The sequence below is a fragment of the Anomaloglossus baeobatrachus genome, chromosome 1, assembly GCF_048569485.1.
Source record: "Anomaloglossus baeobatrachus isolate aAnoBae1 chromosome 1, aAnoBae1.hap1, whole genome shotgun sequence".
NCBI classification, from domain to species: Eukaryota; Metazoa; Chordata; class Amphibia; order Anura; family Aromobatidae; genus Anomaloglossus; species Anomaloglossus baeobatrachus.
The window spans coordinates 666,567,073-666,592,935 of record NC_134353.1 but is presented as its reverse complement, the minus strand read 5'-3'; the positions used below and the strand labels follow the sequence as shown (position 1 = coordinate 666,592,935).

General features: G+C 41.2%; 1 protein-coding gene across 3 annotated transcripts in view; it reads left to right on the top strand.

Annotated features, from left to right (window-relative positions):
- SSH1 (slingshot protein phosphatase 1) overlaps positions 1–21,988 on the top strand; it is a 118,268-nt gene extending 96,280 nt beyond the window's left edge. For all 3 annotated transcript variants that reach the window (XM_075320024.1, XM_075320022.1, XM_075320023.1), the window contains 9 exons: positions 2,239–2,304; positions 9,193–9,387; positions 9,554–9,647; positions 9,744–9,872; positions 10,556–10,602; positions 12,756–12,902; positions 15,925–16,125; positions 18,071–18,590; positions 19,254–21,988. In XM_075320024.1, the coding sequence (XP_075176139.1) occupies positions 2,239–2,304; positions 9,193–9,387; positions 9,554–9,647; positions 9,744–9,872; positions 10,556–10,602; positions 12,756–12,902; positions 15,925–16,125; positions 18,071–18,590; positions 19,254–20,285 (2,431 nt within the window). In that variant the 3' untranslated portion in view covers positions 20,286–21,988. The remainder of the gene's footprint in view (positions 1–2,238; positions 2,305–9,192; positions 9,388–9,553; positions 9,648–9,743; positions 9,873–10,555; positions 10,603–12,755; positions 12,903–15,924; positions 16,126–18,070; positions 18,591–19,253) is intronic.
- The last annotated feature ends 3,875 nt before the right edge of the window (positions 21,989–25,863 follow it).

Here is a 25,863-nt window from a genome sequence, read left to right as displayed (position 1 = left end):
ACCTAATGGCAATCAGGCTACCTCTGGCGAGCACATGGAGGGCTGTGCGGCCCTTCAAAGAAATTCCACTTCACACCATTACTGACCCACTGCCAAACCGGTCATGCTAAAGGATGTTGCAGGCAGCAGATCGCTCTCCACGGCATCTCCAGACTCTGTCACGTCTGTCAGATGTGCTCAGTGTGAACTTGCTTTCATCTGTGAAGAGCACAAGGCACCAGTGGCAAATTTGCCAATTCTGGTATTCGGTGGCAAATGCCAAGCGTCCTGCATGGTGTGGGGAAGGGAGCACAATCCCCATCTGTGGACGTCGGGCCCTCATGCCATCCTCATGAAGTCGGTTTCTAACAGTTTGTCAGACACATGCACATTTGTGTCCTGCTGGAGGTCATTTTGCAGGGCTCTGGCCGTGCTTCTCCTGTTCCTCCTTGCAGAAAGGCGGAGGTAGAGGACTTCCTGCTGGGTTGTTGCCCTCGTACGGCCCCCTCCATGTCTCCTGGTGTACTGGCCTCTCTCCTGGTAGTGCCTCCATCCTCTGGACATTACGCTGACAGACACGGCAAACCTTCTTGCCACAGCTTGCATTAATGTGCCATCCTGGATGAGCTGCACTACCTGTGCCACTTGTGTAGGTTGTAGAGTCTGTCTCATGCTACCACGAGTGTGAGAGCACAACCAACATTCAAAAGTGACCAAAACATCAGCCAGAAAGCATTGTACTGAGATGTGGTCTGTGGTCCCCACCTGCAGAAACACATCTTTATTGAGTGTGTCTTGATAATTGTCAATAATTTCCATCTGATGTCTATTCCATTTATACAACAGCATGTGAAATTGATTGTCAATCAGTGTTGCTTTCTAAGTGGACAATTTCATTTCACAGGAGTTTGATTAACTTGGAATTACCGTATTTTTCACTTTATAAGACGCACCTGATTATAAGACGCACCCCAAATTTGGTGAAGGAAAAGAGATTTTTTTTAATGTTAAATGGAGTCCGTCTTATAATGCCAGTGTCCGTCTAACAAAATATTATATGTCCCTCATAGCCCCCCCATCCCAAAAATTAGCCCTCTTAATCTGGATATGGCCCCCTTATATTGAATATAGCCCCTTTGTGCTGGCACACGTTCCCCAGTGATGCTACATGTCCCCTATTGCTGGCACACGTCTCCTATTGCTGGCACACGTCTCCTATTGCTGGCACACGTCTCCTATTGCTGGCACACGTCTCCTATTGCTGGCACACGTCTCCTATTGCTGGCACACGTCTCCTATTGCTGGCACACGTCCCCTATTGCTGGCACACGTCCCCTATTGCTGGCACACGTCCCCTATTGCTGGCACACTTCCCCTACAGCTGGCACAGGTCTCCTAGAGATGGTACACGTCCCCCTGTGCTGCCCATGGCCCCCTATGGATGGCACACGTCCCCCTGTGCTGCCCATGGCCCCCTATGGATGGCACACGTCCCCCTGTGCTGCCCATGGCCCCCTATGGATGGCACACGTCCCCCGTGTTTGATATGGCCTCCATGCTGCTGCCCATAGTAAAATAAAACACTCTTTCCTTACCTTCTCCAGTGCTGTCCTCCGGGGTCTCCCTCCGTGCTGCTAAGCTCCTGCACTTCCTGCTTCTTGGTGCCGGTCATGTGATCGGCACAGCAGAGTTACATCATCTCTGCGTGCCTGATCACAGCGGCAGCAGGGAGACACCGGGAGATCAGCGCTGGAGGAGGTAAGTAAAGCTTTTTTATTTTACAATTGGCAGCAGCATGGGGGCCATATCTAACACGGGGGGGGCATGTGCCATCAAAGGGGGGCATAGGCACATATCATATGGGCCGTTGCCCCAGCCCATCACCGTGGTGCGGTTTCAGCACCACGGTGATGGACAGCGGCAATGCATATTATATGAGCGGGAGCAGGAGATCTCCCGCTGCCTCCTGCAGCCTTCACCAGCCTCCACCAGCCTGCCTCAGCCTCCAGCACCACTCCAGAGCTGCCCCCACCTCCCCTGGGTCCTGTAGTATGTAATCCGTATATTCGGATTATAAGACGCACTCCCTACTTTCCCCCAAAATTTGGGGGAACAAAAGTGCGTCTTATAAAGCGAAAAATACGGTATATTCGGTTTGTTGTGATCCCTTTAATTTTTTGAGCAGTGTATATTATATCTCCAAATGGACAAATATTATTTTACTTTTTAATCACATGATTTTTTTGTATTTGTTTTTAGGGGGTTTAGTGTCAACACAGCTGGAAGAACCCATGTGTTCAAACCAGTGTCAGTCCAGGCAATGTGGTAAGTGACAGTTATATAATTTTTCTATCAAACTTTACTTCATGTTTTTACCAGGTTTTTGCCAACTAATGTGAGAACAACTTTATGTAGAGACAGAAACCCTGATTTAAGCTATGTGTTATATACTTAGCTGCCTGCTGTAGTTTAGATAAAATCACTGTTTTATTATTGTTATTATTATTATTTATTATTATAGCGCCATTTATTCCATGGCGCTTTACAGTGAGAGAGGGTATACATACAAAAATCATTAACAGTGCAAAACAGACTGGTATAGGAGGAGAGAGGACCCTGCCCGTGAGGGCTCACAGTCTATAGGGAATGGGTGATGGTACAATAGGTGAGGACAGAGCTGGTTGCACAGTGGTGTACTGGACTGAGGGTTATTGTAGGTTGTAGGCTTGTTGGAAGAGATGGGTCTTGAGGTTCCTCTTGAAGCTTTCCACGGTAGGGGAGAGTCTGATATGCTGAGGTAGAGCGTTCCAGAGTATGGGGGATGCACGGGAGAAATCTTGTACACGATTGTGGGAAGAGGAGATAAGAGAGGAGTAGAGAAGGAGATCTTGTGAGGATCTGAGTTTGCGTGCAGGTAGGTACCAGGAGACTAGGTCACAGATGTAGGGAGGAGACAGATTGTAGATGGCTTTGTATGTCATGGTTAATGTGTTGAACTGGAGTCATTGGGCGATGGGAAGCCAGTGAAGGGATTGGCAGAGTGGCGAGGCTGGGGAATAGCGAGGGGAGAGGTGGATTAAGCGGGCCTTTATCAGCCAGAGATTATCACTTAGAGGACTAGTAAACCTGCTGCCATGTAGTCCTCCATATTTATTAGCTCTGAATAACCCAGCCCCCACCACTGATTGGAAGCTTTCTACCTATGTTTAGTATAAACAGAAAGCTGTCAATCAGAGCTGTTGGAGGGGTTATACAGAGCTCAGCATTCAGAGAACTGATAGATCTGCAGGAGATAAAACGGTGACACAGCCCAGTAAATGGCACGATGCTGGAATCCAGATCTCTGCCCCTACATTATGCTGCTCTCTAATGGGGTAGCTAAAACCTGCTCAAATATTCCATATACAACTTGCGCCATATATATATATATATATGATGCTGCTGGAAGTACATTTCCACAAATGGCTGAACAGATACAGCGCGATGATCATGCCGGCCCACTAATATAGCCAGCAAAATCATCAACAGGTGTTAGCTATATATCATATAATGCTAGTGACGATCATGGGCATTTAACTTCACTGATATTGCTGTTAATAGTGAAAATGGCTGCAGGATCACTCAGGTAGGTGGCCTGTAAGATGTCCTGCCTTGAGCAGGACCAGACGTGCTTCCTGTCAGATTGAGAGCTCTAATACCTTGCAATGCAAAAGCATTGCAGTGTATTAGCCCAGTAATCAGAGCTGGTAATGTTGATGACCTATACTGGGACTAAGAAAAAGGAAACAAAAAAGTCAAAGTTTGTAAAAATGTGAGAAACAAAAAAACGAAAAAAATGTTTTGCAAGTAAAAATGCAGATTTTCCTGTAGAAACAAAAGTAAAAGAAAAAAAGTAGGAATATTTGGTATCACCGTGTCTGGAACAAACCAATCTATAAAACTGTAATGTTATTTAACCCATTTGGTGAAGACCATAAAAAAATAGCACACCAAAAATATAGCTTTTTCCATGCGTTCCGTCCGCTTTTTGACGGATCCGTTGTGCTACTGAGTGTGCAGTTCAAAAAACCGGATCCGTAGTTGGATTCCGTCATATGCTGGATGATGACGGATCCGGCGACCATAGGCTTTCATTGTAACTCACGCCGCATGGTGCCGGATCCGGTGCCATACGGTTTTTCGCCGGAGACAAAAAACGCTGCAAGCAGTGTTCCATCCGGCCGCCGGATCAGCTATTTACGCCGAATCCAGCAAAAGCCGGATGCAACGCAAGGACATGCGGCACAATGCGGCGCTAATACAAGTCTATGGGGGAAAGAACGGATCCGGCGGCAACACACGCTGGACCCGTTCTTTCCGGTTTTTACCGGATTGTGCCACACGGCAAAAAATGGACATGTAAAAGTAGCTTTACTTGACAATGGCTGACCATTCATCAGATTCAGGCTAAAAGTATGATCTTTCAGCCTCCGTCTGGCTGGCATGCACTTACAGTATGTAACTGTAAAGGAAACACAGCAGACTGCACTTTTCTATACAGGAGGAGACTTCAAAGAGATGTATACCATGCAGTATACATCTCTTTACAGTGAGTCCCTATGATGGACTGATGCATTCGGATCCATCCTGTCAGTGCACACTGATGGGCCCATATATTCCGAGCGTATGCCCTCAACCATGTTCACAAGTACAGTCTGGACCTATCTTTAGTTCGGGATGCCTTTTGGAGCACTTTCAACTAATTGCGAGTGTCGGACCCTCCCCCCCAATCTTATATTTAGTCGTCACTTGTTAGATTCCAGACAACGCTTTTAACAAGCTATGTGTCGCATGTCTTCAGAAGCACAAGTCGGGCACTATTGGACACTAAAGTGGCATATTTGCCATTTTTTCTGCTTTTGGATGCTTAGGGGCTCTACAAATGGGGACTCAAAACATTCCAGTCAAATGGCATTCTGTCTCTTCTGAGCCTTGCCCTATGCCCAGACGGGATATTGCCGTTCTTGTGAGAAATAGTGTAATCATTTTCAAGGTAATTTTTCTTTATAGCCATGGTAAGCCGAAAACATTTTGATCTAAATGTACTTATTATTTTTACAAGTGTATTTTTTAGTTTTCTCACATCCCAATGATAAAGAAATTTGTAATGCACTTTAGGGATAAAAATATGAATTACACGCACAGAGGAATTCCTTGAGCGGTGCACTTTCCAAAATGGGGTCAGTTGTGGGGGGGGTTCTCCTGTTTTGGGACCTCAGGGGCTCTGCAAGTGGTGCCCAAAAACTATTACTGACAAATTTGTGCTCCAAAAGCCAAATAGCGATTCTTCCTATGCCCTTCCCTGTTTACCATATAGTTTCCGTTGAGCACATAGTGGGTATTTATGCAGTCAGAACAAATTGCTTTGTAAATGTTGAGGTCCATTTCCTCCTATTAATCTTTGTGAAAATGAAAAATCTGGTCTAAAACAACATTTTCGTGAAAAAAACATAACATTTCATTTTCACATCCCAATGTTATGAAATTATGTGAAGACCCATGTGGGTTCAAAATGTTCACCACACACCAGATGCATTACTTGAGTTGTGTACTTTCCAAAATGGGGTCACTTGTGGGGGGTTTCTGCTCTTTTGGTACCTTTTGGTGGCTCCTCAAATGTGACATGGTACCTGCAGTCTATTTTGTCCAAATCTGCTCTCGAAAAGTCAAATAGAGCTCCTTCCCTTTTTGTTGTGCAATTTCTCTTGTTACCCTTGTAAAAATGTGGGACTAAAGCAAAATGTTTTGGGGGAGAAAAGTGTTAACAAAGTTCCTGAATGCATTTTTTTAATACTATGAAGGGTGTTGTTTTTACAATTGGGTCTTGTTTGGGGGATTTTCTGACACATAAGACCCTCAAAGTTACTTTAAAAGGGAAGCGGTCCCTAAAGAAGTAGGATTTGTAAATTTCTTTGGATAAATAAAAATTTACAGCTAAATTTTAACCCTTCTAACTTCCTAACAAAAATAGTTTCAGAAATGATGCTGACATAAAGCAGAGCTGTGGCAAATGTTATTGATTCATTATTTTGTACGGTATGACTATTTGTTTTGAAGGCATAAAAAAAAAATCACAGTTCGAAAACTGCTAATTTTTGTAAAATTTTAGATCTTTTCATAAATTACACAAATCATATCAACCTAAATTATGATGTACAACATGTTACAAAATAACTATTTCAGAATCACTGGGATACATTGAGACGTTCCAGAGTTCTTACCGCAGTGTCACTGGTCTGAATTGAAAAATGTGGACTGGTCACGAAGATGAAATCAGGGTGAAGGGGTTAAACTTTGTGCTTGTATATGAAGAAAAGCAAGTTATCTATATAGTTAATGGAGTTTATCTATGTAGCCTCACACATCTGCATTGTGGTTTTCTTTTTAAATTGACTCAGTGCAGTGCTGGATATCCAAAAACCCTACTCATTAAAGGGACTGTCTACTTGAAAACTAATTTTGCTTATGTTTATGATAGTAATGCCACTTATTTGTAAGCCTGTGAGGGCAGGGTCCACTTTTTCCTCTGTACCAGTTTGTCAGTTTGTTTTATTTTATTATATGTATGTAACCCTTTTCACATGTACAGCACCCTGGAGTTAAGGGTGCTTTACAAATAAATAATTATTAATATGCTTGGTACCGTAATCTGAAAATATAAATGTAGGTCTCCTCTCATACAGGAACTCGGTTATGCTAGAAGCTGGGACCTGGCATATATTTAGATTGGGATATTTTTTTATATACTAACGTAAGATTTTTTTTTCTCCAAGTGAACATCGTTTGTACCTACTATGATGTCCATCATTTTAAGAATTAAAAAATGGCTCAACGTACTACACTATATTCTAGTAAAAAATGACACAATCTGATGCAGGTGTGGACTCGACCTCACTTAAAAGACCAGATACCCTTTTTTTTGATTATTTGTATACTAATATATATATATATATATATATATATATATATATATATATATATATATATATATATATATATATATATATATATATATATATATATAGTACAGACCAAAAGTTTGGACACACCTCATCTCTCTAGCAACTGTTAAGAGGAGACTTTGTGCAGCAGGCCTTCATGGTAAAATAGCTGCTAGGAAACCACTGCTAAGGACAGGCAACAAGCAGAAGAGGCTTGTTTGGGCTAAAGAACACAAAGAATGGACATTAGACCAGTGTAAATCTGTGCTTTGGTCTGAGTCCAAATTTGAGGTCTTTGGATCCAACCACCGTGTCTTTGTAGAAAAGGTGAACGGATGGACTCTACATGGCTGGTTCCCACTGTGAGGCATGGAGGAGGAGGTGTGATGGCGTGGGGGTGCTTTGCTGGTGACACTGTTGGGTATTTATTAAATTTGAAGGCATACAGAACCAGCATGGCTACCACAGCATCTTGCAGCGGCGAGCTATTCCATCCGGTTTCCGTTTAGTTGGACCATCATTTATTTTTCAACAGGACAATGACCCCAAACACACCTCCAGGCTGTGTAAGGGCTATTTGACTAAGAAGGAGAGTGATGGGGTGCTACGCCAGATGACCTGGTCTCCACAGTCACCAGACCTGAACCCAGTCGAGATGGTTTAGGGTGAGCTGGACTGCAGAGTGAAGGCAAAAGGGCCAACAAGTGCTAAGCATCTCTGGGAACTCCTTCAAGACTGTTGGAAGACCATTTCCGGTGACTACCTCTTGAATCTCATCAAGAGAATGCCAAGAGTGTGCAAAGCAGTAATGAAAGCAAAAGGTGTCTACTTTGAAAAACCTAGAATACAAGACATATTTTCAGTTGTTTCACACTTTTTTGTTAAGTATTTCATTCCACATGTTTTAATTCATAATTTTGATGCCTTCAGTGTGAATCTACAATTGTCAGAGTCCTGAAAATAAAGAAAACTCTTTGAATGAGAAGGTGTGTCCAAACTTTTGGTCTGTACTGTAGACACACACACACACACCACACACACACACCACACACACACACCACACACACACACACACACACACACACACACACACACACACACACACACTGGTATACTTGAGAATTATTATTACAATTTGTGGTTTGTGCCAGAGAGCTGTTTGGTTTGTATAATATAATATGCACATGCGAACCGATCCAAAAGCCAAAGTAGTTTTCATCTAAATCCCTATCTTATCTGGTGCTGTAGTCTAAACTATTTTCTAATATACTTGCATTAAAAATTCCCTACTGATCCCTAACTACACTATCTAACTGCTGTTGTATTTTTCTCCCTACTTCCTCTCTGATAATGCTTCATTTGAGTATCCAGCATACACTGAGATTCATAAACGAAGTGTCATCAGGGTTATAGACTGCGGCTAATGCAGCAGCCCCTGCCCCCTCACTCAAACGAAGTGTCATCAGTGACGCTCATTTCAGGATCTGGGCTAATCCCTTCATGCTGTGCACTTTGCAATGTGAGGTCACTGTTCTCTGCATACAAGGTATTCTGCTAATGTGCACTGACATTGCACTCTGCTCTGTTGTAGCTCATTACTACTGATCTGAGCCAGCAACACAGCGTGCTGCCGTTGCTCACATTGCCGCAGGGACAGGCTCAGCCCCTGAAACAAGCATTACTAATGATGCTTCGTGTCATGAAGGGGGTAGAGACTGTGGCAGTGCCCGCATTCTCTGCCCCCTGATGACGCTTTGTTTCAGTATCCCTGTATGCACTGGGATTCTCAAAAGAAGCATCATCAGAGAGGTGGTAGGAAAGTAAAAATACAATAGCAGTTGGATAGTGTAGTTAGGGAATGGAAGGGAAGTTTTAATGCAAGTATATTAGGAAATAGTTTAGATTACGGCACTAAATAGGGATTTAGATGAAAATGACTTTGGCCTTCAAAATAGCCGTTTAATGAAGTAGAAGCCTTGCAGACATGGGGGAGGCAGTGATTACACTGAATTGCTTGGTGTAGACATTACGTTCTAAAGTCTAAAACATTTGACTGTGATAAAGGGAATGTGAAGAAAGTAGCATGAAAGCAATCATCAGATGCCTGATACTGCTTACAATTGCACCTTTAATGCCGCCATATGGTAAGCCGTAATTCGTTTGTGTGTAATGGTTATTGCCTGCTGTTTCCTTTTGGAATGTGTATCCTTACATGACTCTGCATCTAACACAGGTCAGCACTTCAGATCCTCCACAAGGTCTGTGAAGTCGCCCGACGATACAATTACTTTCCTGGGGGACTTGCACTTGTCTGGGCCTCGTATTATGAGAGCTGTATCAGCTCTGAACAAAGCTGCATCAATGAGTGGAATACCATGCAGGACCTGGAGTCCACTCGGCCAGATTCCCCCATCCTTTTTATGGAGAAGTGAGTGCACATATTGATAGGAAATGAGAAGTTACTTTATAGCAAATGTTTAATTTTTATATCATATTTCTAGAATTGCTGGTTTCAGTTGTAGTGGGCTTATGTCTGTGATAGAGGAACTCTTGATCCTTTTGTGGTTCTTTTTTGCTTCTGTGACATCTTGTAGACCTAGTGAAGGCGAAAAGACTGAATGGGTCATAAAAGCAACACTGAGAAGCATCATGATGAGCAAAGACTTGGAGAATGTGACGTGCAAAGAGGTGAAATTCTTAAGAAGGCTACCATTTTTATATTCGGGTATACTCCTCCATGGGTGTGGTGTGAATTACTTTCTAATGCTTGTGTTTCCTATTTAGATCCGGAATGAGCTGGAGAAGAAGTTAAGCTGCAATTTGAAGGAGTACAAGGAATATATAGACAATGAAATGATACTAATTCTTGGGCAGATGGATAAAGCTTCTCTTATCTTTGATTACCTTTACCTGGTATGAAGAAAATGTAGTATAAATACATTTTATAGAAAGATTCGGTTGATCATCATTCACAACATATTTATAATTTTATATATATAATATATATATATAAAGTTGTTAAACCACTATTGTCTACAGGAAGGAGGCTGTATCTTTGGGTCAGAAAGACTCATTTGACATTAAGATCTTGGCCTAAGTGTGGCTAACCTTGAGCAGCAAACCCCCTTATGTCGAAATATTCATTATAACCGGGGTTGTCCACTACCTTTTTTTAAAAGAGATTTTAATTTCGCAATATAAGAAGTGATGCTATATGCCACTAATTAAGGAAGAACTGTGGCTGTAATGCTCGAAATCTCTGACTTTTTTTTTTTTTTTTACTTCCACTGTGCCATAAAAGGCCCCATTTGTGTTTGTTGAATCTTTGAAACAGTCAGACTATAGCTTTGTACACAAAGCAGTGATATAAGTGGTGGCATGCATATGTTTTATGTATACGGCACTAAATCTTATTATTAGAATATAACGTAATGTTCGTTTGATTCTTGGAAACAATAGCTTTTATTTAGTGGAAGTGAATAAATAAGGAGAAACAAAATGAAAAAAATGTGAAGTTCATATGGTGATTACATCATTTATCTAATATTTTGGGAACAGAGATGGCATTGATCTGGTTCATTGTGCTTTGTATTTAGGGCTCTGAGTGGAATGCATCAAACCTGGAAGAGTTGAATCAAGCAGGGTGAGTATGACCAAATTCAATTGTTTTGCTGCTTTGTGATTGCAGTGAAACACCAGCGTACAGTGATGCTTCACTTATTCATTCTTCATGAATATCGCAGCTACAGCTTTAATGACTACTCACTATTCACATAGCACGATTGGTGATGCCCCCTACTTTGCATCATTACTGATGGTTATCTCTCATTCATGACTGCAAACATCAATATTTCTGTAGAGCATTGTCCCATATAGACCACTAATTGCAAAGATCGACAACTTCTATTGAAGGAACTTCTCACAAGGAAAGGAATTAGGAGCTAAATATATACTCTATTGTTAGTCTTCTATAAGATATGTTCTCTAGATAGATTGTCTTTGAGGCTGGATAATAAAATGTGCCTGTCCTCGCAGGCGATAAAGCCTATCACTCAAGAAGTCTTGTTTACCATTACCTTAAACTCAATTCTAAATTCCATGTATGTGATTGTTTTAATGCAATAATATGATTTGTATATTGGCTCTGTTTGCATATCAAATAAAGATTTCTGAGTATACCTATATACACTACTCACAGAAAGTAAGGGATATTTGACTTTCACGTGAACCTTCAGGATGATCCTAAAATGCCCTCAGGTGAATGTAATGTGACCTTCTGTAAACTATTTAATGTACATGTCCAACTTATGTTTCAGTACCTTTTACTCAAATTGCTGTTCTCTAGCAAGGAGCTTAATGGCAAAATTCACAACAGGTGTTTAAGTCATGAATTGCCCAATACATTTTGTCGTTCTATTAGAATTGGTATTTAAACAACCCTCCTTATCATGCTGTTCACATTTTGACATCATGAGACCAAGACAACGCCTAACAATTGATCAACAGTACTTCGCTATTGCGAGACTTCAAGCAGGATGTTCCCAGATGTGGCCCCTGAGATTAGTGTCACGAAGTGTTATCAGATTGTAACAGAGATACAGAGAGACTGGAGGAGTCACAGGAAGGCATAGAAGTAAACAGCATTTGGCCACATCCCACACTGATGACCTCTTCAGAACCAGGTGATGACAACTCCAGGCACATTTAAGGGAAGTAAGATGGACCCAAGTGTCATGTCAGACCATTTGAAACCATTTACATCAGCGTGGTGTGCATGCTAGACAAACTTGCAAGGGTACCTGATCACACCACCAGGCACAGGCATCATCGACTTGCTGGATGAGGGATCAGTTGCCTCAGTGCTGTTCTGTTATGAAAGTCAATTCATGAAGAGCAGAAATTATGTCCGCCAACAATGTTGCAGATGTCAAGGAGAGTACTATGAATCAGCCACTGTTGTCACCAGGTGAGCCTTTGGGAGGGGGGGGGTGTTACAGGGTGGGCAGGTGTGTCTACTCAATATAGAACTCCTCTACACTTTGAATGGTACAGTGACAAGTCCCTACTACTTGAATAGCATCATAATCCAAGGTCATATGAAAAGACTTGTTAAAGGGCCACTTTTCAATTTTAGGATTGCTACTTCCAATAGGTGGCACTAGAGTTTGTCTCCTTCCTCCCTGAAGAGACAATTTGAATCATCAATCCAGTCATTGTGCCTCTGCATGAACATCATAGGCCTAATTTCATCTTCATAAATAAAAATGCTCCTGCTCATTGGGTCGCATCATTAGGGAACGGCTGCTGGAGACTGTGGTACCTCACATGAAGTGGCCTGCACTTTCTCCAGATTTGAATTGAATCTCATAGAAAAGCTATAGGATCAGCTGAGTCACTGTGGGACCTAAGGGCTGCCCTTCAAGAAAAGACAAACAACTAGAATTGGGAACAGCGTGAGACGTTGTCAAACTGTAATTGATACCCAAGGCCTCATGACAAGTTATTGAGATGTTGACTTTTTTGGGGGGGGAGGGGGGGGCTTGTGTTTCAATAAATTGTTTTAGAGGAGGAAATCACCAATACATGTTTCTACTTAAATGATCTACTATTATGAAAACATGTCAATGTAGCGTTTTATATTTTCCCCCGAAAGCCAAATATGCCGAACGTTTTGTGAGTAGTGTAAGTACAAATAATGGGTATAAGCTCCTGTTTTATTGTATTACAGCAGCTTGAAGCTTATAGGACATTATTGATTGTACTATGAAGGCAATTCTATTTTTTTTGTCTTTCCAGAGTTGGCTATATATTGAATGTGACCAGGGAAATAGACAACTTTTTTCCGGGCCTTTTTGCTTATCATAACATCCGAGTATATGATGAAGAGTCCACTGACTTATTGTCACACTGGAATGATGCCTATAACTTTATCAACAAAGCAAAGTTAGTATTGATTGACACTGGTGTAGTTGAGCGAACACAATGGTGGACATTTAGTAAGCTAAATATTCCAGAATTCTGGCTCAATTTAAATCAAGAAATTGGGGTACAGGCCATGTACCAGCTATATATGGATTTCAGTAGCTTTTTGCACCACACTGGGCAGTGCTCATTGACTGTGGCTTACATAAAGGACATGATTCAAAATTGTACCAAAATGTTTGCACCAATTATTGCCATAAAATGACATAAAAAAAGTGTCCAGCAAGATCCACCACATTTATCATACTGCATGAACCACTGTGAAAAATGTGACACATCTGAATGGTCAAGTTTTAAAGGAACCTGTCATGTAGAAAATTGTATCTGATCTGAAAGCAGAATGTTAAAGCAGGAGCTTATCAGATTGGTATACGTTTTTGTTGGAAACGTTTGTGCAAAACATGCATTTTATTCATTGAAATCCCTGGTGTTTTATGCATCTCAGTCCAGTGGGCAGTGCTATTCATTGATTGGCAGTCTTCTCTCTATGACTGTGCTTGCAGAGATAATGGTCAACGACTATTAGGCCCTGTGCGCACTTGCCGGTTTTTGCCACAGATTTCCTGCGGATTTGCTGCATGTTTCGCTGCAGAAAATGTTCATAACATCTCTGCAGAGAATCACCAGCAAAACCTATGGAAAAAAAAATGCTGTGCGCACTAGGCGGATTTTGACAGCTGCATGTTTTGCTGCGGGATTCCCGCAGCAAAAAAATTGCATGTCACTTCTTTTCCGCACGTCGAAGCGGGATTTCACTCCATTGACTGCAATGTAATCGTGAAATCCCGCAGGGAATAACGTAGGCAGCAAATTCTGTGCGGTTCATTGCGTTTTCCTGCGTTATTCCCTCCGGTATTTCGCAGTTTACCTGCGGTAATGTACATCGCTACCTGCGGTTTAGAGGGAAGTGATGTTATTATGGCAGGAAGATCACACAGAGACATAGCACACACACATCGCACTCACACACAGACACATAGAATACACATAGAAAGCAAACGGACATATAGAAAAAAAACCACGTGGGCTCTGCTGTATTTTTACCTTCCAGCCGAGGTAAGCACCGAGCGGCGGCCCGATATTCTCAGGCTGGGGAGGGCGAGGGGCAGGGTTAATGTCCCCCGCCTCCCTCCTCCCTCCCGCAGCCGAGAATATTAGCCGCAGCTGCCCCTGGACTGTCCCCGGCTCTTCCTGCTGCTGTGATGCGGTGGCAGTCAGGGTAATAGAAGGAGTTAATGGTGGCGGATCGCCGCCACTAAGTCCAGGCTTGATCATGGCAGCGTGTATGTGACAGCTGACATGATCAACCCGTAAGTAAAGTGAAAAAACACACACACCGAAAAATCCTGTATTTTAAATAAAACACAAAAAAGCTCCTGGTTCACCCGTTTATTAACCCCCCCGAAACACACAGCTCTGGCGTAATCCACAGCTCCGGCGTAATCCACGTCCTGCGATGCTTGCATCCAGCCGCGACTGACACACTGCTGAATGCAGCCTCGCAGAGAGGTAATTACCGGTCATTTCCCACGGCCGTTAATGTAGACACACTACCGACCGTGAGAAACGCAGCGTGTGCTCACAGGGACTCTGTCTATCTATCCCTCTATCTATCTCTTTATTTATCCCTCTATCTATCCCTCTATCTAACTATCTAGCTATCTCTCTATCTATTCTTCTATCTATTTATCTATCTGCTATCTAGGAAAAGGCTTTTTTTTTTTTTCTTCAATGTGCTTTATTGCATTGAATGCATTAAAGCACATGTACCAACCCGCACGCGACAATACCGCGGTAAAACCGCGGCAAACCGCATGCGGTTTTCGGGTGCAGTTTGCTGCGTTTTTTTACCGCGGGTGCGGTAATCTTTCAATGCCTGCGGAATTTTCTTGAGAAAATTCCATTTTCCAGTGCGCACAAAGCCTTAGGACTGCCTGCTGGACTCGTATGTATACAAACAATAGAGTTGTCAATAAAATTCAAAGTATACAGAATCTCCTCCAACAACCATGTATGTTATTGTGCTCAGCTTCTCTTTCTCTAGTCACAGATTAGACTGCATTAATAATGTGACAGGTTCCCTTTATGCTTTCACAGTTTAAGTTTAAATCTGCACCAATGAGCTGTTCATAGCATAGGTGGTGTTGCTTGTTGGTAGTTCGACAACTGAGATTCCCATTGATCAGTAGAATGCGTGTTCTGATCCCCCTTTCTTCTAGTTGTTGTTAAAGGGAACCTGTCACCACTTTTTTTGCGTATAAGCTGCGGCCACCACCACCGGGCTTTTATATACAGCATTCTAACATGCTGTATATAAGAGCCCAGGCCACTGTGAGAACATAAAAAACACTTTATAATACTTACCTGTCACGCGGTTGGCCATATGGGTGTCTCCGGTGTCTGCGCCGGATCTTTCGGCCATATTCGTCCTCTTTCTGAAGTCTGTGTGCATGACGCGTCTATGTCCTACACACTCACCGGTCCTACTCAGGACCTGAATGCCAGCGAGTGTGTGTGACGTCGGACGCGTCCTGCACCGCGGCTTCAGAAGATGGAGGACGAAGATGGCCGAAAGAGGTGGCGCCAGCACCGGACAACGGAGGCGCCCATATGGCCAACTGCGCGACTGTTAGGTAAGTATTATAAAGTGTTTTTTATATTCTCACAGCGGCCTGGGCTCTTATATACAGCATGTTAGAATGCTGTGTATAAGAGCCTGGTGGTGGTGGCCGCAGCTTATAGGCCAAAAAAGTGGTGACAGGTTCCCTTTAAGTTTACCTAGAGCAGCATGGTCACGCAAGCGAGCTGCCACATCTCTGCTCCAGCTCCACCAGGGAACCTGAAAGGAGCCAGTTTATAATATAAAATCTGAAAACAATAGCACATGACCTGCAGAATGACATATCATTTTTGCTTATGATGTGTTGTTGGAGGAACATTCCATTAGCATTAATCACTTTTAATTTTGTTATTATATCAACAGAAAAAGTCACTCCAAGTGTTTGGTGCATTGCAAAATGGGAGTGAGTCGCTCAGCTTCTACAGTAATTGCTTATGCAATGAAGGAGTATGGCTGGTCCATGGAGAAAGCATATAATTATGTGCAACAGAAACGCAGTGTAGCAAGACCAAATGCAGGTTTCATGCGTCAACTCTTAGAGTATGAAGGAATCCTTGATGCCAGGTGAATTGAACTCCTCTTTTATGTTCCCAAGTTTGTATAATGCATTTTTACTGTGAAACTTTTATCTAAACAAATTATACTGAATGTGTAAATGGAGGGATCTGACTGTTGGGACTGCCACTGAGGTCCCATGTTTTCGTATGAATGGCGATGTAGTGCACATGTGACTACAGCATAATTTACTTCTATAGGTCTGTGTGAGTGGAATGAGTGGTGGTCATGCACGCATATTCCAATTCACGCACAATGCAGGAACGGAACACCTATTCTCATGATTTGAGCAGTCCCTGTTGTCATAATTCCACTGATCAGCTGTTCTCAGCTCAGACTCTTAGTTATCCTGGAAAAATAGTTACTTCCTTCTGCTCAGCAATGTTTCCCAACTCTGAGAACTGTTTTGTCCAGCAGGACAATGCATTATGCCTAACAGCTAAGTCAATCAATGTGTGGATGAAGGACCACCACATCAAAACCCTGTCATGGCCAACCGAATTTCCAGACCTGAACCCCATTGAAAACCTCTGGAATCTAATCTAGAGGAAGATGGATAGTCACAAGCCATCAAACAAAGAACTGCTTACATTTTTGCGCCAGGAGTGGCATAAGGTCACCCAAAAGCAGTGTGAGAGACTGGTGGAAAGCATGCCAAGACGCATGAAAGCTGTGATTAAAAATCATGGTTATTCCACAAAATATTGATTTCTGAACTCTTTCTGAGTTAAAACATTAATAGTATTTTTGTGTCTAAATGATTATGAACTTGTTTTCTTTGCATTATTTGAGGTCTGAAAGCAAGGCATTTTTTTGTTATTTTGACCACTTCTCATTTTCAGAAAATAAATACAAAATTTGTTGCTTGGAAATTCAGAGACGTTGTCAGTAGTTTATAGAATAAAAGAACAATTTACATTTCACTCAAAAATATACCTATAAAGAGAAAAATCAGAAAAACTGAAAATTTGTAAGTGGTCTCTTAAGGGTGCTTTACACGCTGCGACATCGCTAGCGATGTCGAGCGTGATAGCACCTGCCCCCGTCGTTCGTGCAACATTTGGTGCTCGCTGCCATAGCAAACATCGCTATGGCAGCGTCACACGCACATACCTAGTCAGCGATGTCGCTGTGACCACCGAACAATCCCTCCCTCAAGAGGGAGGTGCGTTCGGCGTCGTAGCGACGTCACTGCGGCATCACTAAGCGGCCGGCCAATAGAAGTGGAGGGGCGGAGATGAGCGGCCGTAACATCCCGCCTACCTCGTTCCTTCCTCATTGCCGGTGGACGCAGGTAAGGAGATGTTCTTCGTTCCTGCGGTGTCACTCATAGCGATGTGTGATGCCGTAGGAACGACGAACAACATCGTACCGGTGGCAGCAGCGATATTAAGGAAAGGAGCGGCGTGTCAACGATCACCGTTTTTGAACGATTTTGCGATCGTTGATCGTCGCTCCTTGGTGTCACACGCTAACGACGTGACCCCGACGATATATCGATAGCGATGTCGCAGCGTGTAAAGCACCCTTTAATTTGTGCCAGAGCTGTGTGTGTGGGGGGGTGTGTGTGTATATATTATTTTTATTATTTTATTTTTTTTGCTGTAGTTCTTCTAAAATCTGGTATATGTACTGCAGCTCTGCTAAACCTCTAAATAATCAGTCCTGCTTAGCCCCACTTCTGCCATTAAATGACAGATTTCTATATATAATTTTATGACCGCATCATAGCTATGCAATCAACAATAGGGGCCAGAGCTCATGTATATTATAGCAGGAGTTTTTCATTGAAAGGATTAGAGATAAAACTGTGATTTAGCAAAACTACGGCTAAAAGTCCATTCAGTGGTACAGTGTTCAAAACATAGAGTATTCTTCTACTTGCAAAAAAAATAAAAATAACATGCAGACCTTGTAAGTAACCATCATTTCTTGTTCTTGTATTGAATTTTAGTAAACAAAGACACAATAAACTATGGAAGAAGCATGTAGAACAAGTTGAATTTGAGTCCATGTTTCCATCTGACTTTCAACCACCTAACCTGGACTGTGACCTTCAATATGGAATACATGAGGAGGATGATCAAGCTTTGCCTGAAAGTAGATGTTTTGGAAATCTTCCAGAACCTCACGGCTTAATTGAGCCAACTATGCTGCTGGAAGTCCAAGACCTGGAGCAAGATGCCTTAATAGTAGACCCTCCTTTTCCGGAATCATTCTGCACAGTGAAAACCAAAGAGAAAACCTATAACAAGGCAGGAATAGATTTAGATCTCAGAGGGCGAGAAGTAAGAAAAAAGTTGGACTTTGAAAACACTTTATGTCCGAAGTACCTTGAGAGTGACCTGAATTCTGAAGAACCTGAGAGGAGGAAGCTATCTGCACACATGCTGTATTACAAAGAAGATCTGCGTGCTGGCAAGGAGTTCTCCAACAATAGCAGCAGTAAGAGAAGCTGTCCCAAAGACAGTGAGGTAGGAGTCCCACTATTTGTATTTACAAAAATTGCTGAGATAAGAGATTTTCTTCAACTGTATTCATTTACTGTAACTTTAAGGTGCACAACCCTTTTACTAAGTAGAGGTCCATAAAGTAAGCAAATAACATGCAAACATGGATGCAGCATTTAGCATTAATCAACAGCTTTAAATTTGGTCTATAAGAATGTCTCCTTTAAGACACTTCCCGTATAGAACACTTTTCAGTAGTTATCTCATTAACATAATAGCTTTTATATATTTAGATATAACTGGATCCACCATTTACAATAGATGATGGTCACAGCTCATCTCCCCCTTTTTCACAATGACCATACATAGAAAGCTCCCCCGTAGAAGTAATGGACATCTCCTGCCCATTGCTTTCTTTGTCAGTGTAGCTGAATGCTTATAACAGTATTTTCCATACCTAATTTCATAAAGAAAAGAAAATAAGAAAAATCGACCACATAGTTGATACCATTTCTGTGATCAACCTCATTGTCCTTCCAAAGTAGAAGGCCAAGACAACATTGAGTGATGTATTGATCACTTAATCTTACGGCATACATACTGATTTCTTTATTCATTTCTGTGATGTTCCATTTCACTCCTACAGCCTAAACTTGTAACTTACATTAAGCTCTTTTGGTTTTTTAGGAAGATGCCATTTTTGGAATCCTTAGCAAGGTGAAACCACCATATCCATCTTGTACGGACTGTATGTATTCTGAGACGCAGGAAGAATGCCAGGATTTGGACAGAGCTGGCATACCTGAAGCCCCCACTGTTTGCACTCAGCCAGCACTATTACAACACATGACTTCAGCAGTTTTGGACAGGATGCATGGACACAAACTGGTTAAATCAACACCATTGCAAACCGGTTACAGAGATTCAGTGCACGAAACTGGTGGTCAAGAATTTTGTGAAGACTCAAAAAGAGATCTCAAACAGGCTAAAGATTTGAAATATTTATTTTTTAGCAAAGACTTGGAAAAACCTGTTATACATAGCTACTTGATGCAGCACCAAGAATCTATCATTCAGCTTCAGAAAGCTGGTTTGGTCAGAAAGCATACCAAAGAATTGGAACGTCTTAAGAGCGAAGGCACTTCTGCACTTAAAGAGAGTCCTTTAGAGAAGTCAGAGAGCTCTGAACCTGAGGATGCCCCACAACTTTGTGTTCAATCTGTTGGAAATCAGAAGGACAGTGACTTATCTGATAGCATGTTTCCAAAGACATCTACTCCATCTTCCTGCAAAACTGATTTGATAAGTAGCTATACAAAAGACTTCCTGAAGACTATCTGCTACACTCCAACATCTTCTTCAATGAGTTCTAATCTTACCCGCAGTTCGAGCAGTGACAGCATCCACAGTGTCCGTGGCAAGCCTGGCCTCGTCAAACAGAGAACGCAAGAAATCGAGACTCGCATGCGCCTAGCCGGTCTTACCCTTTCTTCACCTCTTAAGAGATCCCACTCACTAGCCAAACTGGGAAGTCTCAATTTTTCCACAGATGATTTATCTTGTGACCCTGACTCTTTCCAAAGCTCTGAGTGCAAGAGTCCAAGGCTAAGAGACAATCTTGTCTGCACGGACACTCCTTCATCATCCTCAACATTGGAAACTCCATCCGGTCTCATGGAGTCTAATAATTCATCAATGACCGAGACAGATATGAGATGACTTTTTATCAAATGTTACTTTTATTGTATGTCTGATGTAAATGTAATGGGCAGATTTGTTTCAGACCAATATTGTTGCTTTTATACCCATTGCAAATTTACTTGATTAACTGTGCACATAATATTATTGTGTTCTTTACGAATGTTCTTTTTTTGCTAACTTTTTTGTATTGTGGATTTTTTTTGTTATTGCCAATTAAGGTACTGTATTTGTATTTAAGTTACTTTTGGACTGGGTACCACAACATTGTTACAATTTCTAGACAAAGAATGACTAGTATATGTAAAAATATATGCTGCAATTCACATTTACTGACTGCTACCTCCATTTATATTAGTAATGCTTTACCAAGGCAAAATGATATACAGTGCTGTGCAATTAAAGAGCATCTAGTGCCAGAGTACACCCTGGCTTTTTATTTTCTCAGTATGTTGCATTTTCCTTGCTATGTACTCAGCAATACATTGAAAATGGGTGGGGGAAGTCTCATCTGGAGAGCATTAATTACAATTCCACCCTCTGTAGTGCATCTATACAGGTTAACATGGGGCATATACTATATGTATATACAGTGTTGTGCAAAAGTTTTAGGCGGGTGTGGAAAAATGATGCAAAATAAAAATGCATACAAAATAGAAGTTTAAGTAATTTGCTTTTTGTTAATTGATAAAAATAAAGTAAAGAAAATAGTATTCAAAATGAAATTAATATTTAGTATGATCACCCTCTACCTTCAAGGTACACTTGCACACAGTTTTTGAACTATCTCTGTAAGCAGGTTGTTCCAAACATCATGGAGAACTAACTACAGATCTGCAAAACATTATTTTCATGTAATCCCAAACAGATTTGATAATGTTAAAATCCCAGCTCTGTGGGGCTAGTATCATTTAGAGGTCTCCTTCTTCTTCTTTACGCTGATGATAGTTCTTAATGACTTTGGCTGTATGCTTGCTGTTTTTGTCCTGCTGCAGAATAAAACTGGAGCCAATTGGATGCCTGCCTGATAATGTTATATAATTTGCATGTTTCTAAGAATTGACACCATTAACTCTATGTAAATACTCAAATCTGTTTGCTGATATGTAATCCCAAACTTTCAAGTAACCTCCACTATGGTTCAATGTTGCCTGCAGACACTCATTGAACCGCTCTTCAGCCCTTCGGTGAACTACCTTTTTTTATGCCAAATAGTTTAAATGTTGGCTCATCAGTCCAGAGCACCTGCTGTATTTTTTTCTGCCCCTGGCTTCCTATGTTTTCATGCATAGTTGAGTCATTTTGCCTTGTCTCCATGTTGAAAGTATGGCATTTTAGCCACAATTCTGCATGAAAACCACTTCTGCCAAGACTTATCCAAACAGTAGATGGGTGTAGCTGGGTTCTTCTGTTTTTTGCCAGTTCTGAACTGATGTCACTGCTTGGTATATTTCAATTTTCAATGGGGAGTAAGCATGTTGTGTTATTTATCTGCCGCACTAAGTTTCCTTGGACGACCACTTCATATTTGGTCTTCAGTATTGCCCATTTCTTGGTGATTCTTCAAAGCAATTTAACACCACATCTTGAAACTTCAGAGTGCTTTGAAGTATTTTCCTGGGAGTGACCTTGCTGATGCAATATGACTAACTTGTGTCTTGTTGCTGTTCTAAGTCTTGCCATGGTATGTGAGCTGTGACATTAAACTGTCTTCAACAACCTCACCTTTGTAGCAGTTTGGCTTTTCCTCACCGAGTTTTAAGCCTCCTATACAGACTTTCTGTTAATGATAGTTTTTCAACTTGCATATGAAAATCATTATCAATTTCACTTGTTGGCATAAGTAGTTACATATACACCTGACCATAAGCCTACAAAATCTCTGACTTTTTGCAAGTGTTCTTAAGGCTGGATTCACACAATGGTTTGGTATCCGATGCGAGTGCATCGGATGCGATATGCTAATGACCCTCGGCTCCCGCTCTGTTGCCAGCGTGAGCCGAGTGTCATGCAACTGTGATCTGATCTTGCGATCAGATTATAGCTGTAGAGGAGAGGGCGTGTGCTGCAGAGGAGATGGAAGGATATCATCCGAGTGCAGTCCAATGTTTCTTTCGCACCCATAGAGTTGTATGCAAGTGACACATTGGCCACGATTTTCTCACATTGCACTCGTCCGAATCATATGCTCCTGTGAGCGTACCCTAAAGCAAAGGGTGGTCACAACAAATATTGATTTGATTTAGATTTCTCTTTTGATCATACACTTTGCATCTTGGTATTGAATAAAAAATAACTTAATACTTTTATTTTTTATAGCTTTGCAGCATTTTTGCACATCTACTTAAACCTTTAGCTTCGTATCATGTGTGTATGTGTGTATATATAATCATACACTCATCAACATTGAAATTACAACACCAAAAAGGAAAAGTCCTGGAATTATGGAAATGGATCTATAGAAATGTTAGTGATTTTGCAAATTATGAAAAAATAGAAGCAAAATTTTCAAAACATCTCAATGCATTCAATGTCAAATATGAGTGCCACACGCAGACATACAGCACTTATAGCCTTGGCATGCTGTCAATGAGTCTCCAACGACTGAAATTTACCAGCATAACGTAGTGTACTGTCAGTACTTACCAAAGCAAAGTTTTATTTTTTTATTTCAATGGTTTTAACAAAAAGTAGAATAAGTACTCTGTTTTAATTAGGGTACAAGGAAGATGGGATTTGCCCATTTTATAAAAAGTGAAATTGTGCCATGCAATTATCACATTCTATGTTTAATGCAATGTGTTATTATTATTTACCGGCCTTCAGTTCGATCTCGAGCCATGGCGACTTGATGGATGAACGCTCTGTAGGAAGCGTATTGCCTCCTGGTAAATCACATTCTTGGCTAGATTGAAGACCGTTTAATAAGCTGATGATTTTCTGATGCACTTACACGGTAAACGTTCCTTTTAGCATAAAGAGGATCCTTTACCACCTGTCCATCCTTTAAAATAAAATAAGAGGACACACTTTTTTGTTGGGTGGCTAGTGATCCCAATTTATTTTGTTTTTTGCTGTTTATGCAAATTTTACATTTTTAATTCGCTTTCTTTGTCATAGAGTGAACCAGGCAGCAAAAAAAAAGTTGGGGACACCAATTTTTCATGGGGGGAGTTGTAAATTAAAATGGCTTAATAATTTATCCGAGAAGAATGATGTAAGATACCTATTTCATCAAAGTCAGATCAGGCTATTTGTGATATCAGAGAGAGGGGAGCCAGCACGATCTGAAAATGGCATGCATCATATAAAAAGTGCAAATTCACAGATTTATTCCAACTGTACTGTAATATAAATGAGATTTTTAGCAAATAATTGATCAATTCTTTGAGCCACCCCTGCCAACGTCACGGCAAATCTCAATAGGGGGGTCCTACTCTATATTCTGTATTTCATGTGCCATGCGGCCTCCTAGATAAAGTTAAAAGCAGAACCATAATGGAGCACACATACCTGTAACCTGTATATATAACCGCTTCTATGTTGCAAAAGAGGCAATTGTGGATAGAGGCCAGCCCAGGTCCCAGCATGTGGAGCAAGCTCTACACATACCAGGACTATATCAGAACTGACCCTCCCAGTGCCAGACAGCAACCATTGATAAAGGCGGACCAGATCCAAGTATGGTGCTTAATTAGCAATGCCTGTGGAAAGGGTGAGGCAACTGAATGTGTACAGCTACCAACAGGAGGAATATATTGCAAACCAAGATCAGGCGTGCATAGCATGGTGGTGACCATATTTGTAATATCAGCTTTTATGTGCGCAGTGGGGTTTTTCATTAAAACACAATTCCACCCTTTTAAGTCATAGAAAAATGTACCTAAAAATCCTTAATGTTCTTCGAATATTGTGAAGAACCTAGAACCACTCTCCCCAATGCCCAACAACATTTTCCCATTTTCATACTATTTCTCTATGTAAATTTGTCTAGTAACAATAATTTAGTTTGTATCTTCCATATGTAATACATCAGGCACTTACAAGATTACGTAGTGTACAGTATGCCTATGTAGGCTGTGTTCTCCATACATATTTTTGTGCACTGATATTCATTTTGTTGAATTATTTTGGCAGCAATTGAGCTCCCAAGCCTCCAACTTCCCATTTCTACAAAAAAAATAGCAATATCGTATTCTGCGAGTATAAGATTTCTATAGGTTTATCTTCTTAGCTATTACTTTGCATCTTACAAAGGTTGTCTGGGATGTTTTTTATAAGTTACAAGGAGAGAGTTTAACATGCTGACATCTTTCTCATCCACTTCTTTCAATGGTCTCAACTGAGAGAGATGGAAAAGAAAGCCATTGGCGTGATTACATGTGTGCAAATTGAATAGGAGCGGTCATTTAATGAACACTGGAGTAAAAAACAGAGGGAACCTATTAGTAAGTTATTAATACAGCTATATTCTACCTCTTAGACTCCCTGCTACAATTATACAAATGTCCTTAATAATGACCAGAGAAATAAAGCCACCTAATCACTTATACCGCAAGGTGAAAGGCATAATAAAATAGTAATAAATCCAATTCTTCAACTGCTGCTGATTTGTTTATTCTGCCTCAGAAAGATCGCAGTAAGGCGCAGCTCATATTTATCCTGTGATCTACCCTGAGAGCTTACACTTGAGATTACGTGTAAATATCTGAAAAACATGATTCAGACAAAATTCCCAATGGAAGATTCACTGTAATGTGGCAGAGTGAGTCAGTTTGAACTTCAGTCTGGCCTGTGGTCTGGCAGTGTGCATCTTTTTAATAGTGCACAAAAGTGCAGTCAACAAAAGTTTTGGGCACCTTTGAAAAGGACACACCTGAATAGAGACCAAACAGAATCTGGAGTAACTGTGCTGCCTCATTAGTGAATTGATCATTCGGTGATTTCATGTGAATAACGTATTTCAGAGAGGTAGAGGAAAACGCTAATGTAAGTGCTCAGCATCAAGCACAGAATAAATGTTAACTGATCCAATTCTGGAAAAGCGCTATGGTTCATCGCCCCACAAAAAGAAATCAAGAAAAATCTGCAAATTCCCCCCCTCCCTTCAGAGCCCCACAATGTGCCTAAAACAGATTTAGTGTCCACATGTTTGGCATTTCTGTAGTGAGGAGAACCCACTTAATTTACGTGGTGTGTTTCTCGAGAAGCACAGGCTGGCCACAAGATACTGGGCACTACAATGGCATATTTGCAATATTCACTCGGCAACATCCATTGCTGCTTGTTTCTGGACTACACCCATGGAGGCAAAATAGTCGCTACACCTGTAGATACAGTGGGTACGGAAAGTATTCAGACCTCTTTAAATTTTTCACTCTGTTTCATTGCAGCCACTTGGAAAATTCAAAAAAGTTCATTTTTTTCTCAATGTACACTCTGCACTCCATCTTGACAGAAAAAAACCCCAGAAATTTTGAAATTTTTGCAAATTTATTAAACTAGAAAAACTGAAACATCACATGGTCATAATTATTCAGACTCTTTGCTCAGTATTGAATAGAAGCACCCTTTGAGCTAGTACAGCCATGAGTCTTCT